General features: G+C 38.7%; 1 protein-coding gene across 3 annotated transcripts in view; it reads right to left on the bottom strand.

Moving 5' to 3' along the window:
- The window catches only part of COL14A1 (collagen type XIV alpha 1 chain), a 194,873-nt gene that overhangs the window by 139,450 nt on the left and 33,691 nt on the right, over window positions 1-21,732 (bottom strand). For all 3 annotated transcript variants that reach the window (XM_037166708.2, XM_037166707.2, XM_037166709.2), the window contains exon 5: window positions 17,800-17,883. In XM_037166708.2, the coding sequence (XP_037022603.2) occupies window positions 17,800-17,883 (84 nt within the window). The remainder of the gene's footprint in view (window positions 1-17,799; window positions 17,884-21,732) is intronic.

Here is a 21,732-nt window from a genome sequence, read left to right on the forward strand (position 1 = left end):
CCGCCAGTGATTGTGGGCAAGGTTTCGAGGGCAAACAGCTGTCTTTGCACCAAAGAAGTTTGTCTGATGTGTAAGGTAGGTCTGTGCGTGACTAGGTGAAAACTGCCACTTACACTCACACAGCCAAGATACTAAAGTATTCTTTTTAAAAAATTATTTGTTTACTTTTAGAGAGAGGGGAAAGGAGGGAAAAAGAAAAGGAGAGAAACATCAATGTGTGGTTGCCTTTCACATGCCCCCAACTGGGGACCTGGCCCTCAACCCAGGCACGTGCCCTGAAAGGGAATCGAACTGGCGACCTCTCAGTTTGCAGGCTGATGCTCAATCCACTGAGCCACACCAGCTAGGGTTAAACCATTCTTAATATGTTTAAGAACCCTTAAAATTTTCATGGCATTGTTAGTACTTTCAGTAGCATTCCTTCATACTGTAGTTTGTGCTTCCAAAAGAACTGCTTAACGTTGCTGGATTTTCATACTAGGGCTGGAGATCATGGACTGTGTGTGTATGTGTGTGTGTGTGCGTGTGTGTGTGTTTCTTTACATCTTGTCAACTTCTTCAAATTGCCCAACGAATCCTCAGTTTGTTTTCTAACATTAAAATGTCAATAAAACAATATTGAAATATCATTTAGGTGATAAAAAGCCAAAATATAGAGGTATTCATAAATGAATTAAATATATTTTTTCTTGGGGGGGAAATAGTAAAATTACTGTAGTTGGCTAGGAAATTTAATATATATCTCTGCACCTAGCAGGCCAAATTTTGCTAAAAGGATTTGGTTTTTTTCCCCCAGACATAAATATGCATATTTAATCCTTTTACCAGATGGGGAAAATGTATTTGCCAGTGAAATACTCAGATGCTCATATGAAAGCTCTATAGTGCAGCTGACTCCAAAGTTGATACATCACATGTAGGGGCTCCGAGTTTCCCTTCTCTAACCACCAAACCCAAAGCCATCCCCGCTGGGGAGTCAACCTTTCTGAACTGGACTGAAATACTCTGAAACAGAGCACTGCAAGAAATCACGGGACAGGAATTTGAAACTGAAGTCTTATGAAGCTTTAAGAATCAATCTTTCTCATTTTTAATGGGGAACCTTGCCTCAAATGGAGAAGTTTTCTTTCTCTTCCAAAACTACTGGGAATATTATTTCGCTTTTTGCTTAGGTATATTAAAGATAAGGTCTTAGAAAAGGAACAATTTCTGCTTATGCAGAAGAGGACTATGAAAACAGTATTTTATATTAAAAAATTTCCCAATAAAAGTGTTTTGTCTATTTAGCTCATTGACCTGGAGATAAAAGTCTATATAGTCTATTAACCAGTGTTACCCCAATAAATTCAATAAAAAGGAAAAATTAATTTTCTATAACTCCAAAGTAAGATGGAAAATTAATTGACTATAAGATTGACAAAAACCTTAAGAAAAAAATTAAAAGAAAAGTTTCAACTGGAAGGAGGCATATACAATATAATACATTTCAGAATCATTATCAAGAATATATAAAAACACCATAAATAGAAACTCCAGAGAATAGGAAATATATATAACCAACAAGTTAATGAAGATAATTTTAACTATATTGGTGATTATATTAACAAAAAATAAGGCCACAATGATATACAATTTGTGCTAATTCAACTGGAAAAAATAATAAATTTTATACCCTTTATAAGTGCTCCAAAGATAATCATATATTTAGGTATATACTTAAAACATCTGCAGGACCTATGTGTTGAAAATTATACTATTGATAGAAAAAAATCAAAGACATAAATAAATGAATAAATAGAGAAATTAACCATGTTCATGGATTAGAAGACTGAACATAGTAGAGATAACAATTATCCTCAAATTTATCTATAGATTTAATGTGAGATTCCTACTGAACACCAGAAAGGTTTTTTTTTTTTTAGATATAGTAAAGCTTATTCTAAAATATATACGGGGAGGCACAGAGCCTAGCATAGCTAAAACAATCATTACGAAGAAGAATAAAGTGGAAGGAATTATTTTACCAGACATATAGCTTAATAACCGTACAGGTATAGTAATCAGCATAGTCTGGTATTTCAGATGGATAGGCACATACATCAATGGAAAAGAACAGAAAAAAACAAAATGGACCCATACAAATATGTTCAACTCATAGATTTAAACTCTAAATATAATTTCAGACATATGTGCAAAAATACTTCAACAGACAGTGTTGGAGTAATTGCATACCCATGCAAACAAACAAACTTGACTCCTACTCTATATCAAGATAAATTCAAAGTGGATCATTAACTTAAACATGGTAAGTAAAACTATGACATTTTAAGAAAAAATAGAAGAAAATCTTTGGAATGCAGATCAAGCTAGACAAAGAGTTCTTAGAGTTGGAACCAAAGTACAAACCCATAAACAAAAAATGCTGGTAAACTAGACTGGATCAAAATAAAACGCTTTTGCACTGTAAAAGCCCACATGAAGAAGATGGGATGACAAGCTACAGACTGGGGGAAAGACTTGCAAACCACACTCTCAACAAGGGGTTTGTGCATAGAACACATGAAGAACTCTCAGACTCACTAGTAAATAACCAAACAATTCAAATGGAAAACAGATAAAAGACTTGAATAGCTCTTTCATCAGAGAGTATGCAGATGACAAGTCAGCACATAAAAAGATGTTCAACATCATTAGCCGTTAAGAGAATGCAAATTAAAACCACAATGAGTTTTCACTGTACTCACCTACCAAAACAGCTAAAATAAAACATGATGATGATAACAACAAATCCTGGCAACTATGTGTAGGAACTGGATCACTCACACATTGTTCATGGGAACATAAAAGTGTATAACCACTCTGAAATAACCTGGCAATTCCTTTTAAATGCATACATAAAATTACCACACAAACCAAACAATTGCACTCTTGGACATTGATTCTAGAGCAATAAAAACTTACATTCACACACAAATAAAGTACACAAATGTTAATACCAGTTTTATTCATAATAGTCAATAAAGTAGTCCAGCTGTCTGTCAACAGGTTAATGGTTAAACAAACTGTGGTACATTCATACCATATATATTCAAATGTTATTTAAAAAATAATAGCTCAGATTCAGCACTGATGACAAATAATATCTCCTTCCACTGGCAAATATATTAGCCATTTCAACAGTCTTAAATGGAGAGAGACCAGTCCGAAAGAAACATTAAGTATCTTAAAATGAGTTAGGGAATCCAGTGGTGACAAACCAGACACACCTGAGATCCCAGCTGACTGATGTGTAAAACTCTGCCGCCAAATCTACTTTCAAGCTGCATTTAAAGGGAGTGAGTACATATGCTTTTATCATCAAAACAATACTTCATAACCAATTGTTTTAAATAAAATAAATGTGTGAGCTCAATATTGTATTTAAAGTTAAAGCAAAGCAGCAGAGAAAACAACTTCTTGACCTGGATTTTAATTCAGCTCTTGGCTCCACATGGTCTTCATCCAAAATACAACTCTGAAAATACAGGTAGTGTTTAAAAAAAAAACGACAAACTACACAGCTGACAGCAGTCAATGGAAAGCACCCAATAGACAGACTAAGATCACCAACTTAGCAACACTGACGTCACAGAAAAAGTCGGAAGGAACCATTCCCATTCTATTCTACACCTGGAGGGGCCCGGCGAGAAGGCTCGGGAAAGCTAACAATTTGCCAACATTCTATGTCTGGAAGTCATGCCCGACATTATACTAAACCTTATCTGCCCCTCTCCACTGCTGTTGTATCTGTACCTGGTTTGTTGCACTATCACTGGACTATTATGATTTGTTTCCATTTCTTATTTATTTATTTATTTATTTATTTATTTATTTATTTATTTGATTGTTGTTCAAGTACAGTTTTCTGTCTTTTACTCCCATCCCAGCTCACCCCCACCCTAGTGCTCCCCATCCTTCTCCCATTTCCACCCCCCTTAGTTGTTGTCCCTGTGTCCTTTATACTAGTTCCTGTAAATCCTTCCCCTTTGTCCCCTGAAATTCCCTCCCCTCTCCCCTCTGGTCACTGTCAGCCTGTTCTCTATTTCAGTGTCTTTGGTTATATTTTGCTTGCTTGTTTGTTTTGTTGTTTAGCTTTCTGTTAAAGGTGAGATCATGTGGTACTTGTCTTTCAATGCCTGGCTTATTTCACTCAGCATGTTTTCTATTTCCATCCATGCTGTTGCAAAGGGTAGGAGCTCCTTCTTTCTTTCTGCTGCTTAGAATTCCGTTGTGTAAATGTACCATGGTTTTTTTGATCCATTCATTTACAGGTGGGCACCTGGGTTGCTTCCAACTCTTGACTATTGTAAATTGTGCTACTATGAACATTGGGGTGCATAGGTTGTTTTGGATTGGTGTTTTAGGGTTCTTTTTTTAAAATATATTTTATTGATTATGCCATTACAGTTGTTCTATTCCCCCCTTCATTCCCCTCCACCCTGCACACCCCTCCCCCACCATTCCCCGCTTTAGTTTATGCCCACGTATCTCAAGTTCTTTAGATTCTATATTTCCCATACTATTCTTGCCCTCCCCCCTATCTATTTTCTACCTACCGTCTATGCTACTTATTTTCTGTACCTTCTCCCCCCATCTCCTTCTCCCACTCCCCTGTTGCTAACCCTCCATGTGATCTTCATTTCTATGGTTCTGCTCCTGATCTAGCTGTCCTCTTGGTTTGCTTTTGTTTTAGGTGTGGTTCTTAATAACTGTGAGTTTGCTGTCCTTTCATTGTTCATCTTTTTTATCTTTTTTTCCTTAGGTAAGTCCCTTTAACATTGCATATAATAAGGGCTTGGTGATGATGAACTCCTTGAATTTTATCTTATCTGAGAAGCACTTTATCTGTCCTTTCATTCTAAATGAAAGCTTTGCTGGATAGAGCAATCTTGGCTGTAGGTCTTTGGATTTCATGACTTGGAATACTTCTTTCCAGCCCCTTCTTCCCTGTAAGGTCTCTTTTGAGAAATCAGCTGACAGTCTGATGGGAACTCCTTTGTAGGTGATTGTCCCCTTATCTCTTGCTGCTTCTAGAATTCTCTCCTTCATTTTAATCTTGGCTAATATAATTATGATGTGCCTTGGTGTGTTCCTTCTTGGGTCCAACTTCTTTGGGACTCTCTGAGCTTCCTGGATTTCCTGGAAGTCTATTTCCTTTGCCAGATTGGGGAGATTCTCCTCTATTATTTGTTCAAATAAGTTTTCCACTCATGACTGTTCCTCTTCCCCTTCTGGTACCCCTATAATTCGGATGTTGGAATGTTTAAAGATGTTCTGGAGGTTCCTAAACCTCTCCTCATTTTTTTGAATTCTTGTTTCTTCATCCTTTTCTGTTTGGTCATTTTTTCCTCTTTCTGGTCCACTCCTTTGATTTGAGTTCCAGTTTCCTTTCCATTACTATTGGTTTCCTGTGCATTTCCCTTCATTTCAATTAGTTTAGCCTTCATATGTTCCTCTAATTTGTGACTAAAATCAACCAGTTCTGTGAGCATCCTGATCACCAGTGTTTTGAACTGTGCATCTGAAAGTTTGGCTATTTCTTCATCGCTTAGATTTATTGGCTCTGGGGCTCTGAGTTGTTCTTGAGCCATTTTTTGATCTGTTCGTGCCTGTTACATATGTGGAGTGGAGCCTTAGGTGTTCACCAGGGCGGGACCACCCAGGTAGCTGGTTTGTGATGCTGTATGTGGGGGTGGGGCAGAGAGGGACAATGGCGGTCCCGTCTGCTGCTTCCCACCACTGGGTCCTGCACGGTCTGTTTCACTGCTCCCTCCTTCACCGGTTTATCTGCACGCGAATGTGTGACCATGGTCAGCCCTCAGTGGGTCCACCTGCTACTCCACACCTGAGATCCACCCACGGCTACTGGTGCACCTGGGTCGCGCGCCCGGGTTGGGTCAGTGGATCTTTCCTGCCTGACCGCACTCTGCTGCTGGCTCTGCCCCTCTTACCAGTTTGGCTGAATGCTTCGTTGTTGTCAGACTTCGTTTTAGGGTTCTTAGGATATAATCCTTCCATTTCTATCTCCCAGACTAGACTGAACTCTTTGAGAGGTAAGAAATGTGTGTTTTATCTTTTTATCCCCTTTGTCTCGCTCAGCTCTTGCTGTATAGTTCACCAATGAATGTGAACTATGTTGAATTGTGCTGTTAAACAAGGATTATTCCTCTTTTCGTATAATTTATCCAGCCGGCAGGGTAAAAATGAAAACCAGAGAAATGAAGCATGATGGACAAACGGAATGTGGTCCCTCCTCCTCCCTGCTCCACTTCCACACGGGAAAGTGGATTACAGCTGTTTAGGGATCAGGGAGATTGTATCATGTTTGCCTGTCTTCACTGATATTCTTCCAAGGCTGGAGGCAAAGCTGGAGGCGAGCACGTACTACTTTTACTCAGATTATTTTGATATGCAATCAGAAAAATTTCACAATGATTTTTTTTACCAGCATTAGTCTGATTCATTCAGTGGCTTTAAATAATTTTTTTATGTGCCACTAGCAAAATATCTAGGTATACCATTCATTAACCAAGACATCTGAAGGAAAACTGTAGTCATAGAACAATTTTTCACTTAAATCTCCCATGAGGTTAAATTCAAGTTCTCAAACTAAGAGCTACTTTTAAGATTGGCTTCAGCGGCATCACTGGATTTTTTTAAAATGTTAATATTTTACATCTGCCAATGGCTCAATGGTTGTAAAAGAGTTTTCAGTACATTGGCACATTGGATAGAACATTCTTGTGGAGAGCTGTTAATTGTTCTCATTTCTCAGAAAATAAAATCGCGGTTCAGAGAGATGAGTGAATGGTTTCGTGGTTACTGGCAGAGGTTGAACAGGATGTCAGGCCTTCTAAATGCTGTGTCCCATATGCCTTTTCTATCATACCATGGAAGGTGTCCTAACATTATGCAACTTGGGTGGCCACAAGTTATCTGTCGTATTAATGTTACAATTTGTCCATCGAGCAGATGGAGAGCAGGAGGCTGGTTTCACTTGTATTAGAGTTCACATAAATCAGAGTGAACTTACTATTCATTTTGTCTGGTCTTGGCGTAGACTTACCTCTCAAAGTGTCCCTGACAGATGACTGCCCAATCTAAAACAGAACTTCCCATCACTCTCTTCTCTTACTGTTTTGTTTTGGTTTTTTTTGCAGAACTTCTTCCTTCCTAGAAATACAAGGTCTGTCCAGAAAATGTCCAGCTATTGTTAATATAATGAGAACATTGTATGTGAAGTCATGGTAACTTGGCAGCAAAGAAGAGTGGACTGGCATACACATGCATGAAAAATGATGCCACTGTACTAGTCAGTGGGGGCGGTAGACACCCTTGAGTGAGCACGTGCACTGTGTGGCCATCACATTCAAAACGACTGAGTGAGTACAGCAACAAATCTGCATCAAATTTTGTGTTAAGCTTGAACATTTCTCTGCAGAAACTATTCAGATGATTCAGAAGTCTTCAGCTATGTTGGCTGCAGCAACTGGTGATTGGCAGCTTCATCATGACAATGCACCTAACTCTTGCATCAGATCTTGTGTAGAGTTTTTTGGCAAAATATCAAATCACTCAGGTGACTCAGTTCAGATTTGGCCCTGTGACTTCTGGCTTCTCCCAAAACTACAATCATCTTTGAAAGGGAAGAGATTTTAGACCATCAATGATATTCAGGAAAATATGATGGGACAGGTGATGGTGATTGGGAGAACTGTGTGATGTCCCAAGGTGCCTACTTTGAAGGGGGCTGAGGCGTCATTGTCCTGTGTACCATGTTTCTCTTCTTCAATAAATGTCTGTTTTTTATATTACATGGATAGATACTTTCCGAACAGTCCTCATATACTATACAGTGATGATTAATTTTATGTTTCGATTAGTCCCCGAGGTGCCCAGACATTTGATCAAACATTGTTCTGAGTCTGTCTGTGTTTCAGGATGAGATTAACATTTGAATCTGCAGACTGATTAATGCAGATTGCCCTCCCTAATGTGGGTGGCCCTCATCCAGTTGACTGAAGACCTGGATAGAACAAAAAGGCAGAGTAAAAGGGAACTGCTCCTGCCCAGGTGCCTTGAGTTGGAACATTGGACCCGAGCTGAAATTCTGGCTTTTCTTGGATATCGAGCCTGCCAGGTTTGAGATGAGAACTTACACCTCGGGCTCTCCTGGGTCTCCAGCTTGCAAATCTTGGGACTTTCTAGCCTCCATAATCAGGTGAGGCAATTACTTACAATAAAGCTCTTTCTGTGTGTATATCGACCCTACCTCCATATGGAGAACCCTAATACTCATATTTAGGTATTGACTCCAGCACTTTTCATTGCTTTCTTTCTTCACAATAATGAAAAGACCTACCATTTAATGACACTTTCATCAGATTTTGCATTTGTCTTTTCCACTTAAGCCCAATATTAATTCTATATAATAGATGTTCTCACTCCATTGAAAAAGAAAGATTATGTAACTAGAAGGGTTAAATAACTTGCCCATCCTCAAACATGAGGCAGGTAGAAAAGCTGGAATTCAAATCCAGAATGGATTCCATAGCCTGAACCACTTAGCTATTGAGCTATTCAACTCCTATCACCAAAGAGAAGCATCTGAAAGGAAAGAAAGAAGAAATGGAGGGAGGGAGGGGGAGGGAGGGGAAGAGAGGGGAAGAGAGGGGAAGGGAGGGAGGAAATAAAGAAGGAGAGGAGGGAGAAAGAGAGGGAGAGAGGCAGGCAGGGAGGAAAGATTTCCCGGCCTTGCAATTAAAGGCAGCCTAAAATCAAAGTCATACTCACCTGCACTGCATCCCACCTTGGATACTTGACACCTTGACAATTTGCAGGCATGAGGCGCCCAGTCCCTGAACCTCAGCCAAAAGGACTTTTCAGCTGTCACTCAGCCCTGTATCTCAAGAGTAACTGACAGTCCTGTAAACATCGCAGTTCTCCTTTGATCATAAACCACAAGGGACTTAGAGAGGACAAGACAGCTGTCTTCAAATATTAAAAGGGCTGTCATACAGAAGGGAGATTAAGAGTGTTTTGTATGCCCACAAGGAGACAGACTTCAACTCAGCTCAAGAAAGAACTTTCTAAACAGTCCAGATTTCCATAGAACACTGCCTTGGAAAACGGTAAGATCTTTGTCAATAAAAGCAGACACTCACTGATCAACCCTTGATGGTAAAGTTGAAGAGCCTCAACCATCTTCTCAACTGATGGAACTACATGGCTCTCAAAGTGCCTTCCAACTGTAAATGTGAAGATTATTTCTTCTCTCCCTCCACTACCAAGTGAAGACTAAACTACCACTGTGCTCTTCAAAACTCTCCGTAATTCCATCCACTTGATTTTTCCATACTCATTTCTCACTTCATCATAATGCAATTCGTCTTCTTCCCCCAAACAACATTACCTGAGACTTTTGACTCAATTTTTATCATTCCCGCTTTACCAACTCTTCCTGTCTACCCACTCAAACCTCTGTCCACCACAATGTAACATACCTAAAACAGGTTTTACTTCCTTTGAAAATATATGGTCCAGTTTAAATATTTTTATATTAAAGTTTGCTCTAAAATTTGATTTTTACAATTCTCTGCTTATTTCCTGATTATCCTAAGTTAAGGCTAACCCAAGAGAGGGTACTAATAACTTTTGCTATTTAAAAATAAAACTTCCTCATCTCAGGAGCCAGGGTATTATGTTCATGATTATTTTCAGCTCCGTACACAGTACTACATGATTTGACCACACATTTACCTTGATTGTTCAAGGTCATTTTGTGGGGGGGGGGGGGGAAGCAAGCTACAAAATCATCCCTGTTACTCCAATTTATCAATAACAACCAGATCCTGATATTTTGCAATTTTTAAAGCTGAATCACCTTCTTAGTTTGACACCAACAGTCAGCCCTGAAGGTACAGGAGCAAGATGCTTAACAGAAAATTCTTAAACAAGAAGAAAGGTATCAATCAAACAAGCCCAAGCATACCTACAGGGGACAGACTCTGCCAAAATCTATAGCAGTGCTCACAGTTGATAAGTATCTGATTTAAAAGAAAACAAGATGTGCTACAAGTTCTTTTAAAAATGAGGACATTTGTGGGGTGGGGTGGGGTGTGATAGGGTGAAAACAGAGACAAATGTACTTGAACAGCAATAAATAAAAAATGAGGACATTTGAAAACTTACATAAGGCAGAGCTGCAATTTCTTCCCCCCGGAGAATTCACAGGTTAAGAATAAGAACATTTGCTGGAGGTCAACAGAAAAGATGTCAAAATCCTTTAAAACTGTCTTATCAAGAGAGGTGGGGGGTGAGTGGCAAGAGAAAACTGGAGGTCTGTTGCTAGGAGAATCCTATCCCCCCTTGCCCTCAGGGCAATCTTATCATTTTATGCACAGGTATAATGCATGTCTTAAGTGTTCAATGATTATTTTCTGAATGACTGATTATGTCTCCTGGTTTTCTTTTTAATTCCTGAAAACGTACATTTTTCTCACATCAAGGTAAAAATAGAAATATACTTCTGCATTTTTTATCACAAAACATTTGTTGTTAATCTTCTCCAAGGGACTCTGAACCTTTTTCCTTGAGTCTAAAGCATGCCAAATCCAAATATTCAACAAATAGCTACTGATAATATAAGACACTGCTGTGTTCTGTGTGCTGATATTTGCTCGTTGAAATAATAAAACATTTATTTTTTTAATTTTTTTATTGATTATGCTGTTATAGTTGTTCTATTCCCCCTTTCATTCCCCTCCACCCTACCCCCCATCCCCACCATTACCCCCCCCTTTAGTTTATGACCATGTGTCTCAAGTCCTTTAGATTCTATATTTCCCATGCTATTCTTGCCCCCCCTTCTATTTTCTATCTACTGTCTATGCTACTTATTTTCTGCACCTTCTCCCCCCTTCTCCTCCTCCCACTCCCCTGTTGCTAACCCTCCTTGTGATCTTCATTTCTATGTTTCCACTCCTGATCTAGCTGTCCTTTTAGTTTGCTTTTGTTTTAGGTGTGGTTGTTAATAACTGTGAGTTTGTTGTCCTTTCACTGTTCATGTTTCTTTAACTTCTTTTTCTTAGATAAGTCCCTTTAACATTTCATATAATAAGGGCTTGGTGATGATGAACTCCTTGAATTTGATCTTATCTGAGAAGCACCTTATCTGTCCTTCCATTCTAAATGAAAGTTTTGCTGGATAGAGCAATCTTGGCTGTAGATCTTTGGTTTTCATGACTTGGAATACCTCTTTCCAGCCCCTTCTTGCCTATAAGATCTCCTTTGAGAAATCAGCTGACAGTTTGATGGGAGCTCCTTTGTAGGTGACTGTCCCCTTAGCTCTTGCTGCTTCTAGGATTCTCTCCTTCATTTTAATCTTGGCTAATATAATGATGATGTGCCTTGGTGTGTTCCTTCTTGGGTCCAACTTCTTTGGTATTCTCTGAGCTTCCTGGATTTCCTGGAAGTCTATTTCCTTTGCCAGATTGGGGAAATTCTCCTTTATTATTTGTTCAAATAAGTTTTCCACTGGTGGCTGTGCCTTTCCCCGCTCTGGTACCCCTATAATTCGGATGTTGGAGCATTTAAAGATGTCCTGGAGGTTCCTAAGACTCTCCTCATTTCTTTTAAAAAGAAGATGGAAAAGAGGGTGGAAACGGACAGCTCTTAGTGCCAACTATGTCCCAGGTACTGTCATGCACATGATAGAATTTCATCCTCACCACCCCACATGCTCATTTTGACTATTATACTCATTTTCAAAGAAGGAAATTGGGACTTGGAGAAGTTAACATGCTTAAGGTTGTATAGGTAGGTAGAAAGCAAGGGAAGATTTCATTCCAAGAGATGTTTGACCATAAGACCTGTGTGCTGTATACTAAGCCATGTTGATCTCAATAAGTAACAAGGAAAAATCTGAAGACAAAGGAAAGGCCAATATGAGAAAAAATAAAATATCCTAGTGAAAATGTTAGTTTTTATTCTCTTAAACTTTGGGCTGGAAAGCCATTCATAACCACGCTCTGATTTTTTTCTCTGAGTATGGTTACTCAGACCCCAGGGACCTACAACTCCTCTAATGCCTTGGGCGCAGTAAACTGTCTTTGAGGTTGCTCTGTGCTTCTGTGAAATGTTGCGGGATGTTCGGGGGACAGAGGTGAGGAGAAACAGGACCAAAATCTTATCACAGCTTTTCTGTTACTCGCTTGGATCAGTTCAGGGTTTCTCAGCCTTTCTTTATAAATTAATAAATTATTTTTTCCACCTTAAACACATCACCAGTTTATTGAGCATGCCAAACTTCTCAGCCTTGTTATTTTAATTAATAAATTGAAATAATTAACATCATCTGAAAAACAATGGTTTGAAGAACAGAGAGCTATACATAGCCAGATCTCCATTACTTAGAAACGGCTCCAACAAGTACTTTTATTCCTCTTCGTTCCCATTTTGTCTTTTAAAATCTTATCTTTGACTTTGGTGTTCTACAGTTTCACCAACATTTTCCTGGGGGTGGCTGTCTTTTTATTTATGCTCTTCAGAGCTTCATATGTTCCATTTGGTCCCATTTCAAATCTACCTGTTCTTTTTCATAGGCTCTCATTCCTTCCAGCTCTGTTTTGAATATTTTCTATGGCTTCAGTAATACTGCTGTTTGTTTTACAGTGTTTATGTGATCCCTCCATAAATAAAAGTCATTGATTCTGAAGCCACCATTTTTGTGTCTTCTAACTCTTACTCAGGAACATGGCTTTTTTCTGTTTCAAAAGTTGAGATTGTGACCTCTTCCTTGGCATCATTTCATCTGTGACAATCTAGAATTGGAGGTAAGCCCACGTGCCTCGGATACCATTTCATGTGTGCTTCAGCCAGGCATCCTACTGTTAGCAGCTCTGAGTAACCCTTGTATTAACTTCTTATATGGAAGGATCCCAGAGCGTTTAAAGTGTGTGACTTTGAATGTCTCATTTGAATGTCTCATCTGGAGGTGGAACAGGCCCATGGTGTGAATTCTCCAAAAGATTTTTTCCCCACTCAGAGCACAGGCACAGGAAGAAGGGCTTCCTGGAGTTCTCCCTGTGCTGATGAGCAGGGATATTCTAGTCCACCCTAGTGTTCCCGGAGCACGGTATCAGCTGTCTATAATAGTAGTTACAACAGTAAAGAGAGTAAGGAGAAGGAAGAGGAGAAGAAAGAAGGCCATTGTTTGCTAAACCCTTGAAAGAATAACTTAAGCTCATCTCTTTTTCCTCCCAGAAAAAGAGAACATTGGGATCCTCCATCTGTCCTCATTTTAGAAAATTTAAATAAATAAATAAATACTCCATCACAAAAAAAGAGGGCCAGAGATCTTCACTGAAAATTTATTAAGAGCAAAAATAAAAGGGAAACCCTAGGCTACTTTTCCTATCTGCCTCAATCCTTTTCCATCAGATTTTCCATTCTTTTTTTCTTATGCAAACACCAAAAATATCAGGAGAGATCCGTTTGGACAACAAAAGACAAATAGCTGTTGATGAAAATATGCCAATATTATGCTCAAAGGCAAATACCACTTTTGTTGGGGAGTTTATTTGGGATTATTGAAGAAACATGCAGTAAATTGAAAACAAGTAAGTATTTAACTGCATAGCAACTTCTCTTACGGTTTTTAGCTCTTTGCATTTCAACTAAAATCCTCAAATATGTGAAATATGTCTGATTGTATCTTAGCCACAATCAATGTAGGCTCTTGTACAAAAAATTGTGGAACGCAGGGAAAACAAAGAACAGCGTAGTTGAATGCAAATGATGGGACTACCACATCTTACAGGAGGGGCTCTAGTGGTGCATTAAGGCTCAGGGGGTGAAGGCCTTTTTGTCTCCCCCCCATTAACATTACCCCTCAACCTCCTGGGAGCCCTAACTCCCCTGGATTGTCACAACTGTGTAACTTCCTCCTTAAGACAACTCTCCCACACCACCAGTGCCCTCATGGGAGTCCCCACTTAAAAGAAAAGCCACCTTTTTTCTCCAAAAAACCTCTTGCAAGTGTTTGCCTTAGCTGAGGTCTTGATCATGGCAATAAACACCTTGAAACAGCTCCCACCTGACAGTCCCCTCCAGGAACACATGTTCAGTGAGTAAAACAAATAAACTGCTGAACCACTGATCCTTCTCTGGATGTTCATTAGCATATGTCAATAATACACTTACTGTTCCATTGGCCATTTCCCTGTTTTTAATTCATTTTGTTCAATCCTAGGTTTTAGGAGGGCAAGAGGAAAATGCATCAGGGGGGAAAAAAGGGAGATCTTAGGATATTTTAGGGATATCAAGCTACAGCTAGGTCCTAGGCCCTCTATAATCCATGGAAGGATGACAGATTTCATCCTGAGTGCCATTCCTCAAGCCCAGCATTGGCAAGGCATGTGAAACCAGAACTCAGCTGAGAACTTACATGTAAAATCCTCCATAAAAAAATTTATGAACTGACTTCTTCAAAAAAGAAACACGGGAAAGATAAGTAAAAAACTAGTGCATTTGGTTATTTAGAAGGGGTGAGTAAAGCTGAGTGGATGAAATATGTATATACTCTTCACTAAAGGCAAATGTTCACTAAACACCTAACAGATATTTTGCAGAGTCTATAGAATAGCAAGTCTAAAACTATTTGTATAATTTAGCATATAAATAGCTACTACATCCATGACTCTACTGTGAGTCATGTTTTCCAACCATCTTGAAAAGAGAGTTATAAAAATAGAAAAAGGGGGGCTATAGTGAACCTTGTCATATGGGTATAAGATAGACTCAAGACACAGTCAGATACATAATAGATAAGTAAATAGATAAATAAGGTGTGTGTGGCAGGGATACATGTCCTCTCAGCTAAGTATCAGGAAGCAACAACAACCCAAAAGCAATAAGCACATCAGTACCCACATCTTGGTGTCTAAGTATCATTTTTCACGAAAAGAAACAGGAGTCCTGTTTCTTTGAAAAAATTGTTTCCTTGAGGAAATGGTTAATTTCAGGGTATAGCAGAAAAAGTACAAGAAGAGTGTGGAATATAAAATTTGTGCCAGAAAGTAGAAAAAAATGATGGGGGTATATGAAATGAGCACAATAGACAGCTTAAAACAGCTCCCACTGAGTAAATCTGGAACAATCTGAGCATTAAAATAAATAATGAGAGTAACAAATTACAACCCATCATATAAAACAGAATCCATGGGCTCCATATTGATGTACACAAATAAATAAATGTGGGAGAAGGGAAAGATCTGCCTTACAGCAGAATGCCACCTAATAAATGTAAAATTAACAATGGAGTTAGAAAAATGCCCATTTGAGGAACATTATAGTACTCACTGAATCAGGCAAGAATCATCAATGGATTTTAAACCAAGTGGGTCAAATTTTAATGAGAGAAACAATATCAACATGTCTCAAAAATACCTTTTTACAAATTACTTTTTTTATTGCAAGGGGAAGACTTCATATTAACCAGGAGTCTACAAGTCAAAAATGTTACTGCTGAAAAGGAGTAACGCTGAGACTGACAACAGACTTGTCAGAAATAGGAGACAGAAGATAGTGAAGTGTGTTCGAAATGATTAGAGACAACAACTCTCCCAACCTCGTACCCAGCTACCTCTCCGACAGTGAGTGTGGGTGAATATATTTTTGTATGACTAAGATTGAGTTCACCACTATGGACCTTCTCCAAAGGAAAATGATCACAAAGAGAAGGTCAGAGACACAGGATGGGATGAGGAGCAAAGAAATGTATAAACATGAGAAAATCTGAACAATGACTGTCAGTTATAATTGAAATATCTTGAAGAGACAAAAATTAATCAACATTCATGTATATTTTATGAATTATGTAAAATATAGAAAAGTGAATAATTAAAGTGTTATAAAATTTTGTATTGGTTGAGAAATGATACAGATATTGATTAGTTACTGACTTTGGTTTAGTTTTGCATATTGAAATTCTAATTATAGCCCTATAAAAATTACAAAAGGATTGAAAACCTTCTAGTTCAGGAGAGGAGGAAGTGTATTTTCTAAAACTTCATCGATTCTAAATAAATAATGCACAGGGCAGGGAAGCATAGGGAAAATGAAGATTATTAGAAGGCACAAAAGAAATGGCAAATCCAAACATCAATAATGTTAAAAATTAGAATAGACTAAAATCACCAATTAAAATAAAGAGAACGTTAAAGGTCATTTTAATTTTAATTTTTTTTCTTCTCCTTGAATTCATTGAGGTGACACTGGTTGACAAAATTATACAGGTTTCAGGTGCACAATTTCATAACACATCTCTGTACACTGTACTGTATGTTCCCCTCCCCAAGTCAAGTCTCCATCTATCACTGTGTATTCCCCTCTACCCTCCTCCACCTCCCTGAGAGATAACTTTTGAAACCCAACTTTTACAGATGAAGAAACAGAGACATAGAGATTAGGGTAATCAATATAAATGCCCCAAGCTTAAGAGTGGCAAAAGCAGGCTTTCCATTCAGGCAGGCAAAGCAATGCTCCAGCCGTGTACCCCAGGCTGTTGCCCCTTGTATACAACAGCATGGAAAGTTCTCAGAGTGACAAAGTGATGCTCAGAACAGGAAACACCACAAGGGAGACTGTACCTGTGTTTGTATATGCATAGAGAAGTGCCTGAAAATTTATGCCATGGGGTGAAAAGAAACACAGGCAAATTGATGGGTGACTGTATTTTTTAACTATTAGTAGGTAACATTTTTCACAGACCATATATTTGTCTTTCTATCCAGAAAATATTAACTGAACATTTGTTATGTATCAGAGACGCTGGATACTGAGGAGTCAATGAGGAGCAAAGACAGGCAAAATCCTTGACCTCTTGGAGCTTCCAGGCTAGTGGGGAAGGCAACCATTCAAATTATAAGTGAATGTAAAATTACAACTATGACAACTGCTGTGAAGGCAAGTTAGTTGTTACACGAGGGCCTGTGATAGAAAAGAAACTTAGGAAAGGTTTAGGAGAAAATAGTGATTGAACTGAGCTTCGAAAGGAAACAAAAGATACCTAAGCAGAGCGGTGATGTGAGAGGATGTTTGCTCCATGCAGAGGGTGCAGCAGGGGCTATGACTTTGTATGGGAGAGACCATGACCTTTGAAGAATTTGAAAGAAGGCCATTGGGTGGAAACAGTGAGTTGTTAGATGAGGAAGGAGAGGGAGGTAGCTTGTGAGACACTGAGGGACCTTGGAAGTCTTGCTAAGGATTCTGGCCTTTAGTCTAAGAGCAGTAGGAAGCTATAGAAGGGGTTTTAAGATGTGTGTATGGAGAGCACAGGGTCGGATTTATTATGAAAAGATTGCTCTAATTTCTGGGTAGAGAACTCATTGAGGTTTTTCTAAAACAAAAACAAAACAAAACAAAATAAACAAAAAACTATATGCCAAGAAAGAAATGGAACCTTAGCTGAGTATTGGCAGTAGACACGGAAAGAAATGACCAGATTCTGTCAGTGCTTCAATAGAAAATAAATTCACTAGAACTTGGTGATGTATTGAACATGGGAGAGTAAGGGAGAGGGAGGCGTTGACAGTTATTACGTGTGAGGAAGGAAGGAGGAGTGACAGGGAGCCGAGGAAGATTTTCACATTAGATCCTATGTGATAGGACCAACAGCCACGCACATGTACATTGCCAGTGTTATGAAAACAACTCAACCTCCAAAATAAGCAAATCAAACAAAAAAATTTTTAAACTGACCTTCTGGTACAGATGGTTTATTACCATTTCCTTTGTCCGCCTTGACTCTGGGTTTTGGATCCTTTCTTTTTTCCAAATCTTTAACTGGAAGGAAAGGAGAAATACAGCAACATGTTATGTGAAAGTCTAAAAGAAAATATTCAATGACTTTTGCTAAAACCCTTGCAAGCATTGGGAGTACTACTAAGTAGAAATTAGCTCCATGGTAGACTCTCATTCCCAAAGATTAAAACTGCTATTTCTTTTTTGTTTTGGAGCCTTGCCATGAGAAGGTATGGACAACACTTAAGAATTTACTTTAATCAAGTACTCATTGTGGGCAGATGTAGCAAATACATTTAATCCTTCAAACTGCTATAAAATGAGCATGATTTTCATATATGAGAGAATGAAGGACCAAGGGGCTAAGTAACTATAAAATATCTCCTAAAAATAGAAAGTGTTGGCACAGGACTTAAGCCATATCTTCAGGTCTCTGGACAAGACCTATGAGTTGGACTCTGTTCTAGAAAGGTCTTAGCCAGAACTATTTTTACTTTGAGTTGGTCTATCTGCAATAGAAAGTGGAGAACCCTGTATTATTTTCCTTTCAAACATAGAAACAAAGTTTCTCTTGTAATAGACTGTAATATTTCTTTATCGCTTGCATTATGAAATACTCTGGGACCAAGAATGCCCCTCAGTCCTTTAAGCCATTTGTACCAATAGACTCCATTATCATTCTTTTTATTGCTTCGATGCTGCTGGTACCTTAAGTTGTTTGAGTTGGTTGACCACTGCCAACTGGCAATGCTTTCAGAACAAATAAAATACCCCATGAAAAAGCAAAAGTGATCCTATGGCAACATATTCCATTATATTGTTGCATTCACTTCATGGAAATCAAATTTATGGGAGGATGGGCTTTGCAAGGAAGCAGTGATGTCCTCTGAAACATCCTTCCTGCCTTCTCTAAAATATTGCTCCATTAATCCTGTCTTTTCCATCTCCTTCTCTTCTTCTTTCTAGTGACTTTCATCCCTTTGCTAAAAGGGTTTGAGTTTTGCCATCTGCCAAGGTTGTTTCACTGAAGTTCTATTATTCCTTTCCTTAAAAACCTTCCATGTCTTCTGAAGAAGTAGAAATAAGAAGAATCTCATACCATGTTCATGGATAGGAAGAATTAACATCATTAAAATGTCCAAATGACCAAGCAATCTGTAGATTCAAAGCAATTCCTATCAAGATACCAATGGCATAGTCCACAGAAGCAGAACAATTAAGAAAGTTTATATAGAACCACAAAAGTCCCCCAATAGACACAGCAATCCTGAGGAAGAACAAGTTGGAGCAATCACACTACCTGATATCAAACTATAGTATAAGGCCACAGTAATCAAGATAGCATAGAACTGACATAAAAATGTATAGATTAATGGAATAGAATAGAGAGCCCAGAAATAAACCCACACCTTTATGGTCAATTAATATTTGACAAAGGGGACAAGAATATTCAATGGGGTAAAGACAGTCTATTCAATAAATCTTATTGGGAAAATTAGACAGATACGTGCAAAAAATAAACAAAACCACCTTCTTAAGACCACCATACACAAGAATAAACTCAAAATGGAATAAAGATTTAAACATTAGACTCAAACCATAAAAATTCTAGAAGAAAACATAGGCAGTAAAATATTGAACGTTTTATGTAGCAATATTTTTTTCCGATATATCTCCTCAGGCAAGGGGAACAGAAGAAAAAAATAAATACATGGGACTACATCAAACTAAGAAGTTTTTGTACAGCAAAGAAAATCCTCAACAAAATTAAAAGACAACCCACTGAATGGGAGAACATCTAATAAGGGGTTAATATTCAAAATGTGTAAAGAATTTATAAAACAACACCAAAACATAAACGATCCATTAAAAAAACAGGCAAAGGATCTAAATAAACCCTTCTCCAAAGAGGACATACAGATGGCCACTAGATATATGAAACAATGCTCAACATCACTAATCACCATAGAAATGCAAATCAAAATGACAATTAGCTATCACTTTACTCCAGTCAGAATGGCATCATCGATAACTCAACAAACAACAAGTATTGACGTCCTCGCACTGTTGGTTGGAATGCAGGTTGGTACAGCGACTCTGGAAATCAATATGGAATTACTTTAAGAAATGAAACATGGAATTGCCTTCTGACCCGGGGATTCTACTTCTGGGAATATAACTGAAGAAATGTAAAACACTGATTTAAAAAAATACATGCACCCCTGTGTTCAGTGCAGTGGTATTTATTTATAATAGGCAAGATTTGTAAACAACCCAAGTGCCCATCAGTAAATGAGTGGATAAAAGAGCCGTGGTACATTTACACCATGGAGTACTACTCAGCCTTAAAAAGGAAGACAATCTTACCTTTTGCAATGGCATAGACGGACCTGGGGAGTATTATGCGCAATAAAATGAGACAGTCAAAGAAAGATAAATACTGTATGATTTCACTCATAATGGAATCTAATGAACAAAATTAATTAACAAACAAAATAGAAGCAGACTCGTAGATACAGAGAACGGACAGCTGTCAGAGGGGAGCGGGTTGGGGGCTGGCTGAAAAAAAGGGAGGGAGTTAAGCCAAAAAACACCTCACAGACACAGACGACAGTGTGGTGGTTAGCAAAGGGAAAGGTTTGTGTGTTCTTTATCCATTTATCTCTCAGTGCACACTTAGGTTGCTTCCATATATTGGCTGTTATAAATAATGCTAAAATGGAGACAGGGGTGCATATATGTTTTAGAATTAGTGTTTCCGTCTTCTTCCGACAGACACCCAGATATGGAGCTGGCAGCTCCTACAGAACATCCCTTCTTTCAAATCTTCTCTACTTGAGCTCCACGAAGTCATCATCCTGGGTTCGCTGTGTTCCCCTGACCCGTCCTTAGCATTCTCATTCTTTGGGTCATTTTCCTATTTCTATTCCTGAAACACGATCATACGCAAAATTGGTCGTGCATCTCCGTATGCCCCACCTATAATTTTACCATCTCACAATTTTAATTCCCACCTGCCCTTGGATAATTTCCAAATCTTCATCTTCAATCCCACCCACGCATAGGCCATGGCCTCAAATCGCCTACATCCTGTATAAAAAAAAAAAAAGTCTACAACCTTAATATGAGGAAAACTGTGCTGAGCAACACTAAAAATAGCAATAGATCTGAAAAAGAATAATTCCAGAGACTCGGGAAACTTCACTGGGAAAATGACATTTCAGCCAAACTTTGAAAGATGAGCCAGGTTTTGCAGGCACAGATAAGGGAAACGTCATTCCAAAGAGGAAAATGGTGGCTGATAGGGAAGTTTGCCAAAACAGAGCCATTAACCAGTCGATAAACAAACAAGAATAAAGAACAGTCACCTTGAATTGGGCCCCTGGTTAACACAAAAGATGTAACACGTATGCCACAGAAAAACCACTGTCTCCCTCATACAAGGGGAAATCGGTAGAAAATAGACTTTTGCAAGCGAAGTGGCCAAAATGAGCAAACCCACACAATCACAGGTGCGTGTTGTCACGCCCATTTGCAGATGAAGACACAAGGCTACACTTGGTTGAGTCGCTTGGCCAAACCCACTGAGCAGATTTGGAATCACAGCATCCAGCAGATCAGTATGCCTTTCTGTCTTCCAAATCCAAAGGCTATTTCTCCGGCTTCCCTGCATCAGAAGATAGACTGAGGAAACAATTCCCCACACTACTGCAAACCTATACATCCACAGCCCTTGTCTGGATCATCATTTTCCTGGGTCCAACCATGGAAGTTTTCCAGAGAGGGGAGACCGGGCTGGAGCTCCATCTCAGAGGGAGCCAAAACGTAACCGAAATGCAAAAGGGAACAGGAAGCCATCCAAAGTTATTTTAATAATTCATTCTTACAAAC

The sequence above is a fragment of the Artibeus jamaicensis genome, unplaced genomic scaffold (assembly GCF_021234435.1).
Source record: "Artibeus jamaicensis isolate MK-2021 breed Jamaican fruit bat unplaced genomic scaffold, CSHL_Jam_final scaffold_916, whole genome shotgun sequence".
In the NCBI taxonomy this organism is placed as follows: Eukaryota; Metazoa; Chordata; class Mammalia; order Chiroptera; family Phyllostomidae; genus Artibeus; species Artibeus jamaicensis.